Raw genomic sequence first — 14078 nt, forward strand, 5'->3', positions numbered from 1 at the left:
GAAAACACATTTTTAAAGAATTCCACCTTAAAATAAACTCCCAGAGCAAAGTAGTAGTTCTTCTGAGATACATGGTGACATCTTCCTTCATTTGGATATCAGCATCTCCGCCTTAGGGGCACGCAGCGTGTAAATCATCCAGTCGCTAAAAAAGTGAAGAATGAATTAATCAGCCATTCGCACATTGTGACATTGCTGCGTCCTCTCATTTTATTTATCTTCTCTATGCACATTTTGTGGTACTTTCCCACTCAAATACATTCTGATTCACTATTATTACAGATGTCAAGATAAATCCAACAGTGTAACATTGGAGTGGGTGATATCACATAGTGGTGAAGTTGTAGCAAGATTCAATCTGTGAGGGCCCCATAGCCTCAGGCTCGGGGCTTTCACAATGGATTTTATCACCACTCCACTAGAAGAGAATAGTCCTGATATCTCTCAGCCCGAGGCCATCGCAGATAGTGACCATACCAGTGGTAGTGAGAGTGACTGGACAGCCTTTGACTGACAGAGGCATTAGGTTAACATGGACTATCTCAAGTCTTACCCACTCTCAGTCTCCTGCTATCTAGCATCTGTTTTATGTTATATCGAAGGAAACTAATGAATAAAGTAGTTAATAATGCAGAATGTCTGTTAGACTGGGGGATGCGGGGTTCTTGATGAATGAGTATTTTCACATCATTGTGTGTTTACCTCTGTGTTTGGGAGCGGGTGGGGGGGTGAGGGGGTGATGTAACATCCAAAGCTGCATTTTATTTACTGGTGATAATCGTGGCTGATAATTTATTTGTTCGGAGTTTGGGAGGAGTCTCACAGGAGCTCTTTCTCCGTTATTCCTCCAGTTAACACAGTGCCATCACACCGCCGCGTTTGAAGCTTGTTGTCTCATTTAAAGCGATTCCATAAAACTGATTATGCCGACGACGAGTCAATTACATTTCAACTCTTATTAGTTCAGGATGCAAAAATGAAATTAGATGAGAATATTATTGTTGGAGATATATTAGGCTTTTCATTCATCACTGGAATGGAATGAGTCATACAGTGATGGGGATTCCAATCTCTTAATCAACTCTGCGCTCTGCCAGGCAGCGGCGGATGTGCTGCGTGTTAAAATCACAATATAGCCTGTCTCTCATCAGTCATTTTTATGGCCCTTCAACTGTGTGAGCACTGCAGGGTATGACATTACTACCAGCCACGAGCAGAACTGAGCTTGCTCTGTGGATTGGCAGATTTCTCTTTTACTAATTTAATATTAGACAGAGTATGTCTTACAATTATGTTATTGGTATAAGGAAATTACTGTTTTAGGTACCAATACGTGACTATGAATTTGTGACTATGAATGCTAATCTCGATGTTGTTGTTTTGCATTTCAGTACACCTATGAGGGCAATGACATCAGTGACCTGCCAGTGGATTTGTCCGTGGTTTGGAACGGAAACTTTGTCATCGACAACCCCTACAACATCAAAGGTGAGTTAATGTGGTGTCACACAGTATCGACCCTTATTGGCTCGAGGTATTCAATCTGCATGAACAAATTCTATTAGTCTCCAAAAGACTTGCTTGGTATCCTCCAGGGGAGGGTGTCATTATTAAAGGAGCAGTGTGAAGGATTTAGTGGCATCTGTGAGGAGTGCAGATTGAATCCAGCTGAAACTTCCTCCGTGTGCCAAGTGTGAACTCCCAGTTTTGAGTGTAAACCAGTGTTCAAATGATCAATTTAGACACCAACATTTTCTCTGCAATGGAGCATTAAATGTGAATTTGTTGAACAAGGGTGGACACAGTTTTTGCATTATGCAAAGTGATTGGGCCAATAGGTGGAATGCTAAGATGGAAAAATCAGAGCTTTTTAACACATTTCAAAATCAGATTTTACACTGACAGTGGGGGTAAGAAAGAAGTTAAAAAAAAAAACAAACCAAAAAGAAAAACGCTTGGCAAGATTCATTCATCACAATGTTGATTCAGAAGGCAGCTCAAGTCATTGTAACTTTCCCCACACTGAAACTTGAAAAAATTGATTAATTATTGATTTTCTGTCACTGATAATCACCAACTGAGAATGGTTGTAAATGAGCTGATTCTTGACCTTGGAAACAGTAGTTTGACAAAACAAACAGAGGTAAGATTGTTTTGTCAAACTATCCATATGGGTGTGTTTTGTCTGGTGTTATCGTTTTAAGTTATACTTCAACTATTTGTTAGGATGTTAGTGGTCTATAAGTACAATCAGGCTCATTGATGAATACACGTGGACTGTGCAGAATGCTTTAGTTAGTTATAAAATGAGCAAAAAACATGGTCAACTGATAAAGCTTTTATTCATCACATTTTTTTTTGTTTTGCAACTCATTTTCCAGCTCCACAATGCACACTGTCACATTCTTGTATCATAATTTATCACACCTGAAGGATATATTCTTGCACTCCTATTGTGCAAGCTTCCAGATGTTCCCACTGACAGGTATTATTATTATAATATATAGGGCACTGTATGTTCTTTTTTTTACACACTATTATATTATCCACACTATTGTATAAGTACGCTTCTCTTCCCAAACAAAGTACCATGAGGGTAATGATTAAACACATACACATACTCAATGCACCACAGTGCAAGAAGACAATGAGATTATGTCTGTTGGATATAATTACTGGGAGGACAGTCTTTATAGTGCTGTCTCCATAATTGTTGTGGCCTGTAAAGCACAGCAGGGGTCTGTAACATTATTCCCCTGCTGTGAGGTAAAGTAACATCATCTGCAGCTACCACTGCGTTCGATATGGCCTGTTGAAGACATGCACAAGAAATTGTGTACAACAGAAGCAGCTGCATTGTCTGGTCCTGTTTGTTCCTCTTTGATTGCTGAAGACGCGGCGAGGAGCTGGGATTTGTGTGGTATTTCAGATTAGAAGATGTTACCTCTCCAAAGCGTGTGAAGCAGTGATCATTGCCATTTTGTCAGTAATGTAAGGTAACACCACAGAGTCACTTCGTTCCATTTATTGATGTCACTCCCTGAAGTCTCAGTGTACCAAGCAAGCTGTTGAAGTCTCACATTTCACACATTTTTCAGGCTCTTGTCTCTGACTATTTTATGGATGTGTTTGTAACATATACAAGACATACCTGTATGTGTATGAATATGGGGACCTCGCTTTAAACCAGAGAAATGAGGTGTTTATATTCATGGAAGCAACGTAAAATGCTTTGACAGTCGATGGTTCTTCCAGAGACAAAGTGTTTCTAAATGACATCTTTTAGATGCAGCAGTATAGACAGCACACAACATCATCGGCATGCATCAGTGTCTATGCATTGTGTGTTATCTCAAGTGTAAATCTCCTCAAGTGCAACTGCAGGCGACCCACAGCCAGAAGAAGTCTCCCCTTCACTTTCTGTCTGTCTCTCTTCACTGCCAACCCCCATCCCGATTTCTCAATCATGATAATCATCTGGTGGCGTGTGAGTGATGCTCGCTTGTCTTAAATACTGATATGTTAATGTAATTAGAGAGGAGTCATTTAGCAGCCAGTAATTGGTACAGGGTTGCTTTAAAGCTGCTCCATGACCAATGGGATTTGGGGATGGAATAGCAGAGAGAGAGAGAAAAAAAAAAAGATTTTGCTGTACAATTCCTGAGGCCGCTGGGAAATAGTGCCTTAACTCAACTTAGTCTCAGTGACATTGAAGAAGTTTTGGAATTCTTGTGTGGAAGTTGAGAAACTTAAAATAGAAGTATTTTGTTGATTTTCTGACTGCTCAACCCCTCAGGTTGTTTCTCTACTTACTTGGCTTGTAACAGCTTTAACAAACTGTAATCACGGTGAGGTAACTTTTTTCTCTCCCTAGCCTCATTTGCTCCAAAAAAAAGTCCTCATTGCATCATTTTCTGTCTCTTTCTTCCTCTTCTCCTCACCAGCGCACCTGTATAAGTGCTATGCCCTGAGGGACAGCTGTGGGATGTGTCTGAAGGCAAACCCCAGATTTGAGTGCGGCTGGTGCGTACAGGAGAAAAAGTGCTCCCTGAGGCAGGAGTGTACTCCTCCAGACAGCACTTGGATGCATGCCACCACAGGAAACAGCCGCTGCGCTCACCCCAAGATCACCAAGGTAAGCCATGATAGTAATGACACATGCTCATCAGTGATCACACAAACACCATATAGCAGCTCAGTACGCTCCTACAGCTCAGCAATGCAACACAATGGTAACTGCACCTACACACACGCGCTTCTCTAAATTGTATAGAAGTGTTAAGTGCTCACCACTCAACAACATGCTCCCTAATGCAGGCAGTGTTTGGCAAACACGAGGAACCTCCCAGAGCTATATTATTGTTTTTATGCCTCTGTGCTGGTGATAGCTATGGCCGGAGGCATTTTGGTTTTGGATTGTCCATGAGTACGTCTGTCCGTCCCCATACTTGGACTCAAGGCTGAACTGATTCAGATTTTAGTTGTGAAAGGTCAAGGTTACCGTGAACTTGTCTGTCACATTTCTGTGAATGTGATATCTCTAGAATATTGGGAGGGAATTTTTTCAAATTTAGTGCAAACGCTTACTTGGACTCGAACATGAATTTATTAGGTTTTGGTTGTCAAAGGTCAAGGTCACTGAGACCTTGCGTCTGTCTCACTCTTGTGAATGCTATATCTCAAGAAAACCTTGAGGGAATTTCTTCAAAGTAGAAACAAACATTCATTTGATGAATAATGAATTGATTAGAATGTGGTGGTCCAAGGTCACTGTGACCTTGTGTTTGTCTCATTGTCATAAACGCAATATCTCAAGATGGCCTCCAGAGAGTTCTTCAAATATGGCACAAATGTCCAATTGGACATGTTCTACAACAGTTTTCTTGCCATTACTACTCAACATCATAACTCAGCAACAGAAGGGGAGACATTTGGTCAGATACTGAATTGGTGACACTAATCTTGGGTGTCCACCTTGAAACTGTGCTGATTGTATAGATCTTCTATGCTGCCGGAGAGAAGATGTGTTTGAAGCATCAGTGTTTTCACAGACATGGATATAAACTGTAAGGGCACAAAGGCATAAAACCACATGGTGGTAATTGTTGGCATCCAGAATTTATACCTAAGTTAAAAATAAATGACAAGAAGTTGATTTTATTTATGCACATGTTAAAGGTAAAACCTCATGAAACTCTCTTTTTTTTGCCAAAAATGTTAACTGACGCCATCGCCACACAGTATCACACTCCAGGGTCTGTGAGGCCAGGGAGCAGCCCACTCTAAAATCAACATTACATGGAGCTGCAGAATCCAAGTTAAAGAACAAACTCTTGTTTTACCACTGCTAGAGTCTAAGCAGACTCATCAGCTTGCTATGTGGTGTGTGTTGCCCAGCAACTCGACCTCCTAAACAACAAACAAGTCAGGGTTTTTTAGGGCAGGGGTCAGGTGGGAGGGGGCTCAAGCGACAATATGCCCTTTGTAACAGGGTTGTGATTACCTCTTGTTTGGCAGACTTTGAAACTGAAGCCTCGCCTTTTGATGCAAATCAGAGGATTGCTGAAGTCAGCTCATTAGTAAAAGTAAGTTTTCCGAGAGAAGGGATTAGAAATCCCTACCTGTGCTGCGTCATTGTTTGGCCTCAGCAAATGAAGGGGACGTCACAGGAGGCGAGGCGGCAGGGAGGATAAACAACTTACAAGGCATCACCATGACTGCAACCACAACACAGATGGGCTGGCCAGGAGGAGGCAGTTCACACACCCCAAGACTGAACATACCGACATGATTAGAGATGATGGCTTCACACACACACACACACACACACACACACACACACACACACACCTGAGGAGGCAGAGAGAGTGGTAGTCTGGAGTGTTTGCGTGCAGGAGGGTGACAAAGAAACAGAGAATATCTAAGTGTGCTAATTGTGTCCCACCATGGGCGCAGAATGTGTATGTGCATGCGTGCATCTGACAGGCTGGGTGAGCTAAGGCGTCTAAACACCACGGCGTACCCATCTGTTATCATCGGTATCCGTTGCGGTGGTCCTCGTCTGACTATGACCCGGGTCACTGTTCCTACAGCTCGCCACTGGGGATTGACACACACATGTACGCTCTCACAATCACACACGGAGCTCGGTTTGAAAGCCACACACCACCGTGAAAGAAGTGTCTCAACATTTTGCTTTTAAAACTACTATTCTTTTTTTTTAAATTGAATTTCAAATAAGAAGAATCGTCATCTCAGTCAATACGAGTGCCATTTTTCTCTTCTTCAACGAGTGTGAAATATATGTATGGTTTATAATGCATGCCCATTTCACTGATGCAGTCTTTGTATGGCTGGAGCCCTCAGTACATTTCCTATGTGACACGGGTTCGTCTCTCTGAATGCGTAATGGAGATATTGGATAATTGGGGCACTGGCACATAGATAAATCCGTTCGCTAATGCTCTCTCTCTCTTCTTGCTCGCTTCAGTTATCTCTTTGAAACAAGCATACAGAGGCAATTGGGTTTTGTAAGTGTGTATGTATGAGAGACAGAGATGGTGGTGAGTGTGTGTGAAGGGGTGTAGGTGTGTGTTTGTGTGTGTGTGTGTGTGTGTGTGTGCGTGCTAGCATGTGCTGCTGCATGCATTTTGAAGAGTAAATCCTGGCCTCAGGGCAAGATGTTGGTGGCAGTCAAAAAGAGGGCGTAGAAGAGCTTCAAAAACAGCAGGAGGAGAAACGTACGGCAGGTTTGAAAATCCAGGAGAGACAAAGAAGAATAGAAGAAGAGGGAGACACTGGAGGAGGCGTTATCACTGAGCTGAGCCGAGCTGCGCTGCACTGCCAGCCTCACCTCTCCTCTCCACCTTTGACATTTACAGTGTGACATTTAATGCCAAAAGAACATCCGCAGGCGACAAAGAAAATATCTCCCTTTTCTTCTGCCATTTCATTCTTTAGTTCTCCCAAAGAGCATCACATCCGCCACACAAATTGAATATTACTCCACTTCTTACCCTCTGTTTGGCCAAATCCCTTTTTCCATGTTTGATGCTCCCTTTTTTGAAACATTTCTTTTTTCTCTCATTCAGGCTGCTTTGTTCATTTTTTTGCAGCATGTTAGCTGCTATGTGGCCATTAGCTGAAAGATTAGCCGCTAATTTCATTTGGACCGGAGAATGTGTGTTCGACCAGGACGGAAACACTATCGAAGAGGGAGTGTGAAAGCACACACATGCACACAACATACAGATATATATCATACACACACACAGCTATCCAGAGCTTTCAGAGCAGGAAGCATTAAACCAATTTTTGTCATTTCCAAGTGTGCTATTGCCCATTTGACGTTGTTCAATAGTGTGCAGTTGGGTACGGTTCCACTAATGACTCTGGCACCTAAGCGCTGTTCTCCAAACACAGCAATTGATGTTTTAGGCTGTAAATGATTGGTTTTAGACCAAGAATTTGCCTGTTAGGCTGTTAAAGTGCTATTTTTATTGTGCTGCATTTTTTCTCTCTCTGCACTGACATTGTGCACTAAGATTAATTAGTTCTACTTTCACAACAAGCAAAACACACTCTGTGTGTGTGTGTGTGTGTGTGTGTGTGTGTGTGTGTGAAAAGCAAACACACTCACACAAGCAAAAAACACTCCCACAGGGGCACACACACACTCTGAGAAGACTACATTTAGATTAAAATGTTTGATTAAAATGTTAAAAATCTGTGATAAAATAAGCTACAATGTATGGTTTGCATAATATCTTCAAAATCACAGCAACACAGACCGTGACAAACATACACACTCTCCGTCTGGCACTGTGTCCCAGTGTTGTGCAGCAGTGTCCTAGTACTGGCCTTGGATGCTGCCTGGCCCTCCATCATCCATCATCTCCTGCCTGCCTTCTCCTAGGGGACAGGAAGAGCATTACAGCTAGCCCTTAGAAACCAATTAAAACAACACAGGCCATGCCAGTATGTGTGTATGCGTGGGGGTTTGCATTTTTTCTGGTGTCTAAGCGTGTGGCACACTTCCGTGCTCTGTGTGTTTTTTTTGTCTTGCTTCTTTGTGATATTTTATGTATGAGAAAGTGTTTTTTGTTGTAAAAACTTTCTGACATTGCTTGGAAAATTGTCAGTGTGCAAGTTTTTGTACATTTACACAGCTTGTATACTTGCGAGAGGTCAACCGTTCCTCCCTCATATGATATTATTAAGCGCCAATTTTTGCTTTAGCCACGTCTTTATATCTCTCTATTTTCTTGTCATTTTCTTTACATTTTCAACCCCTCAACCCTTTTCACTCTCCCTTTCTTTCCTGCTCCCCTTCCCCTTTACATCGTCCTTCATCTATCCTGTCCTTCTGTCTCTTCCTTCCTCCTTCTGTCAACCAGCATCAAGAAAGATGTCTTCCTCTTTAGAGGCCTGTATTGAACCTGCCTCTGTGATTCGCCTGTTGTTTTTTAAAGCTTAACAACAAGTCTTACTGTTACAGCATTGAGAGACGTAATGAAGCAAGCCAATTCTGAGTAATTATTACTCATAAAGGTAATTTTGCAACTGGATCAAGCTCATTTACTTTATTTAATAATCTTGCCATCTGAACATGCCCTCAAAGTTTGGCTACAGTAATATAATTGGCCCCAGTGTGATTTTGACTTCGGTCATAGTTTTTTTTCTTTATGTTTATAAGGATTTACATAATCAATTATCATTTTTTTTATGAAGTCACATGTAAACATTTAGTGGCAAAGACAGTTTTTGTTCGTGGAGAATCTCTCATGCAATGGATAGACTTCAGAAAACCTTACACCATGTTCAGATCATCTCTCTCCATGTCCCCTGCTTCCCCCTTCTTCCTCCTCCTCCTCATGTTCCTATAACTAGCAGATGCTATCTGTGCGCTGCCGCTCAGCCTGGCCACAATAGGCCTCACACAAAGCCTCTGACACAACGGGACAAGTCGGAGACGAAGAGGAAAAAAAAGGAATTTGAATGGGTGTGAAGCGCCACAACGGCCAGAAGAGAATAGAGCGAGTGTTTAGGCTGATGGCTTTTATCAAAAAGGGCTTTTTGTTTGTGTTGTTGAGTTGTGGATGTAACAACTTGTGTGTGAGTGTGTGTTTTGATAAGCAAGAGCTTATAGAGAAAGAGAGATTTGATTACCATATCTGAAGATTCTGACTGGTGCACCACAGCGTGCCACTCACTCTTTTGTCTCCAGCTAAAATATATGCATTCAGGCCCTCAGACAAAGAGACAGAGAGTGAATTAAAAAGACACAAGTCCAGAGAGGAAGAGGGAAAGGGCGAGGGAAGGAGGAGGGATGTTCATCAGAAGTCTAGTTGGTGTAAGATGGAAAACACTCCTTAATTATATTACTGTGGCATTTCAGCTCCGGCCTGCATGACACTGGGCTTTGTTCCCATTGTGTGTTTCTGTTAGTGGTGTCCTGAACACTTGTGGCTTTTACTCGCCCGCCAACTTTTCTATAATGATGTTAGACTGGGAATCATTGTCAGGTACCAGGTGGAGGATGGAGTTATAGAGAGCAGGTTGGATAGTGGATAGTTGGACATGGGTAGTTTAATTATTTTTGCTTCCCTTGATGAGAGGTAAATAAGTAGATTGACACATTGTTTTCTTGTGTATGGACAGTGAATATTAAGTTAACCCTTTGAAAAGCAATTTGGCTTGATTTCTCTCAAAATCATGGGAAGAAGGCAGTGAGCAATGAAAGGAAAAAATTGACCAAAATTTGTGTTTAACAATTATAATAATTATGTAACATAATCTAAACTATGGAATTATGTTAATAAGAAACATAACATTTTCCCCTAGCTCTTTTCTTTTTCCCTAGATGTTTGTCCATATACTTTAAAAAATAATTTTACAAATTTACTGATTTCTTGCAATTTTAGAACATTTATGAAAAGATTTCGGCTTGTGTTTTAAAAAGCACAATATGATTAATACAATGTTAGTTAATCAAGCAAGATCACTGCATTTATTTTCTTTCACTTCACAATGGCAGGCAAAACAGACAGTTTGTAGACAAGCGCCAAGTAAAAACTACGCAGGTGGAACTAATGTGTTTCCATGTGAGGACTGTAAGTAAGCAAACAAGCACTTACTTGGATATTTTCACAGTAAAGAAGTGTTAGGTCAACAGCGAGGAGAGCCTCTTTCAGGAGTCGTAAAGAAGAATACTTTTTCACTTGAAGATGAAACTGTTGCATTTGTGTCATTTGAATGTGTTTTCTGTGTCTTTTCTTTTTTTCATATATAACCTGAACCTGAGAAGCAGCTGGCCCCCAGATATTTTTACATAATCTAACCTGGCCCTCATTCAGTTAGGACACCCCTGGTGTAGACTTTTGTATCTTACTGTATTATCTACCCAAAACAGATAATTCTTTGTGAATGTGTGTGTCTGCAGTTTATGCAGGCTTCATACTGTAATGGGAATGTCTTACTGATGGGAGCTTAATCATTATATCCCTCCTTTGTGGCAAGCAAGGTCAAAGTGTGACCTTATCCACACCCCCACTGCAGAACACCCAACCACCAGCGTCTCGTCCCCCTCACCCTCCTCCCACCCTGGTGCGACAAATGACCCGACCCCACCCACACCAGGTTCTAATCCAATTAGCTTTAACTCTAATTATGCTAGCAATGACTGATTACCAAAGGGGCCATTGTCTGTGTCGCAGGCTGGTTGAATGGGAGCATAATTAGCAACTGGGCTAGCCTCGGGTAGCCATTAGCACCTCCACACACCTTTTCACAGACCTCTTGGGGAAAGCATGGGAGCAGAGGTCGCTGTGCGCCGTAATTGTGTTCAGTAGATTAATCGTCACAAGGTTAAATGAGAGATGTAAGTGAGGGCTTGATGGGTGGGTCCAGGTTAAGTGTGTGAGTTGGCAGGTTGTGAATGTTTGACTGAGTTGAGGTGGAGTTAATGGATCTGAGGTCATTTTTCATCTCACTTAATGAGGTAGCAAGTATCTGATTCATTGAGAATGAGACATGACCATAATGACTTAAGTAAACACTCATTCATGCTGACATACAATATATCTCTATGATGTACTGCTTTGGGTAAAAATCGATTGTTCCATATGTTGTTCTGGCTAACATATGTTGTCTTTTCCACCCAGTTGTCTCCGGAGACGGGGCCCAGGCAGGGAGGCACCATGCTGACCATCACGGGTGAGAACTTGGGTCTACAGTTTAAAGACATCCAGAATGGAGTCCGCATTGGCAAGGTGACCTGTAACCCTCAGGAGGACCAATACATCAGTGCTGAGCAGTAAGTTGACACTATGTCCGTCTTCATGTCTTCACTCCGACCCCTCTCTCTCAGGCTCCTTGTGTCTGAGACTCTCCACCCTATGCTTGTCTTTGTCCAGCGTTGATGTGTGACAGTAAGTGTAATGCACAGCACTCGCTGTCAAACCTCCAACTTAGCAAAAACTGCAATGGTTAAACACCACTTTCATCTTGTAAAAGAAACCAAGTCCTTGCAGTCATGCTCCTCCTGTGTTTGGTCCTGCTATTCTTCGTACCAGTGCTGACCATTTAAAGGGACACAACACTGATTTTCAAATAGCTTTGTATCATATCAACGCCTACATCTCCCTGCCCCCCCACCTGGAAGTACAGCCAAACTTTCTGCATTTTCATATTGCCAACCACCCATGTCATCAACACAGACTCCGATCAAACAGTAAAATTAGGCAGTGCTGGACAAATATAAACCCAGATTATGTTACTACGCTGCCTTTTTCTCTCCTAAAATGTTTTTTATCAACATATTTTAGTGCGCTGTTCAGCTGTAATAGCAAGAGGACAGGAAATGAGCGCCATACTGTTTCTTGCATTTTTAAAACGGCTGAAAAACTTAGATACAACAATAAAACTAAGCAGCACTGACTCTGTTACTGTATTGCCTATTTCTGGTATCAGATGTTTGCAGAAACTTGTTTTAGTTTACTGTTTAACTGTAATATGAGATAGTTTATGTGTCAGATAGAGGAGTTTGCATTACCTCACCCACCAGCAGGAGCATTTATTGGTGCATTGCTGTACATTCAAAGCTTATGCCACAGTCATTTTCCCCTGTTTTCTCTGGTTCTGTAGCACCAATTTCAAAAGTAATTGCATCTTTCTACTGTGTAGACAGCCTAGTTTTATTTTAAGACCATCTTTCCAGTAGTGAATTACTTTTAGCTGAGTTTACGTGGAACCTTTAATGTCACTAATAATCAGAATAATTGCTCAATCAGAATTGAATTACTTCATCTAACCACCTTCATCGCAATTAATTTGGTCCATTCTGAGAGACATGTAATGACATTTGCTGTGGGTGGTACATATCTTCTAAAAACTCATCCACAGATGAAAGCTTGTCATGTGAATGCTCCCTTTGATTAAATTGTGTTTACTGCTGTCAGGGAAATTCAGAATCGCGGCGGGTGCTGTGGGTTGAGCTTAACTCCCATTTAATATCCCACTTGGTATGTTCTGAGAAAAGTATTACCTGTGCAACAGCAGTAAACAATCAACGCTCCTAGTTCTATCTTTTTTTTTAGGTTCAGTCCATTGGACATGAGCAAACTTTTTGTTTTAACTGGTTGCCTTATTGAAATCATTTTCTTACACTGTATCATGGGAATCAACAATTGGATTTTCAGTCAGATGAAAAAAAAGAGACTCTTAACCACAGCCAGTGTGATGCTGGCACTGTACTATAATAGCTAAACATGAGAAAAGATGGGCTTCAGTGAAAGTACTAGATGAGTCACACCCTGTATTTTATGTTGAATTCATCCTGAAGCCGAGAAAATACAATTTAGGACAAGGAAAAATAGGGGACGCTCGTCACAGCTGGAGGTGTCCTCAATATTCTATTTCCAACTATGTAGCTGTCATTTGTACACAAATGCTCCATTTGCTGAGTTTTGCAACACAGTCCCCAAAGATTTTATTTTCTCTCTGCCCCCTCACAAAGAGGGAAACTAAGAAATGTGACTTTGATGGTTTTGACAGCCAGGACAACAGAACGCTGTGCAGCTCTCACCAGTGATGACAGGTGCCCCCAAAATGGGTTTAGAAGTACGGTGGTGACGTGTCAGCTTTGATTTATAATTTACAGCCTCGTATATGTTGCATTCACACAGAACATTGGATTTTTACACCTTGTAGCACTGGCATCATATAAGGTAGTTCTGTGTTGTAACTTCCTCTTCACCACATTTTTTCTGAGCAATCACATCCAAAACTGCCAAGGTGTCTACGTTTAACCCCGTCACCCTGTAACTCTGCATTGGCCTGTTGCCATAGCAGCCGCAGGAGGAAGAAGAGGAGGAGGGTGCGGCTGGCAGTGAGGCTGTCATGCTAATTAAAAGTGATGTTAGCCATACGGTGCCATTAGTGGCCCGGTCGCTCTCGTCATTCCCGTGACCCTATCAGATCTGTGGCAAGGGAGACAGGACAGGGTTACGGGACTGACAGCACAGGTCAAAGGTCAGCTGGTGGAGAGAGGGGAAGGAAGGAGGCGCACTGACTGTTAGGCAGAATGTAGACACATTGTTCTTTCTACGGCTGCCAGCTCTTCATACAGAGCCTGTGCACACTCCCTGTGTTTGTAATTGGAGTGAAATCACAAGAAAATGCAGCACTTGTAGTCCGTTTTGGAATTAGCAGGCTTGTCATTCACCTTAGTCATTAAATATTTACGAGATGGATTTGATTCCACATTGAGAAAAGTAAATTATTGCCAGTAGTGAGGAAAAACAGAACCTGGTGTAACCTTTTTTTTATTGCCTTATTAGTAGTTTCTGAATGACAGTTTGGCATATGTTTAATTTTTTAGTTTCACATTCCACCTTAGTTATTTGATTGAGGGAGGTATAATTTATAATGTTGTCATCTTTACAAATGCACCATGAACTTTCTGTCTTTCTAACCACGTAATAACAGCTCAATGTAGCCACCTGTCATCTGCGCCATAATGAGGCAAGCTAAGCCGCGGCTTCTAACTGAGAGCTGTCCAGCATTTTAATCACGGCCCC

At 41.8% G+C, this 14078-nt stretch overlaps 1 protein-coding gene across 4 annotated transcripts in view; it reads left to right on the plus strand.

Annotated features, from left to right (window-relative positions):
- LOC121954181 (plexin-A1-like) overlaps positions 1–14078 on the plus strand; it is a 230490-nt gene that overhangs the window by 174728 nt on the left and 41684 nt on the right. For all 4 annotated transcript variants that reach the window (XM_042501521.1, XM_042501533.1, XM_042501523.1 and 1 more), the window contains exons 11-13: positions 1392–1488; positions 3945–4135; positions 11163–11314. In XM_042501521.1, the coding sequence (XP_042357455.1) occupies positions 1392–1488; positions 3945–4135; positions 11163–11314 (440 nt within the window). The remainder of the gene's footprint in view (positions 1–1391; positions 1489–3944; positions 4136–11162; positions 11315–14078) is intronic.

This window comes from Plectropomus leopardus, chromosome 2 (assembly GCF_008729295.1).
Source record: "Plectropomus leopardus isolate mb chromosome 2, YSFRI_Pleo_2.0, whole genome shotgun sequence".
NCBI lineage: Eukaryota > Metazoa > Chordata > Actinopteri > Perciformes > Serranidae > Plectropomus > Plectropomus leopardus.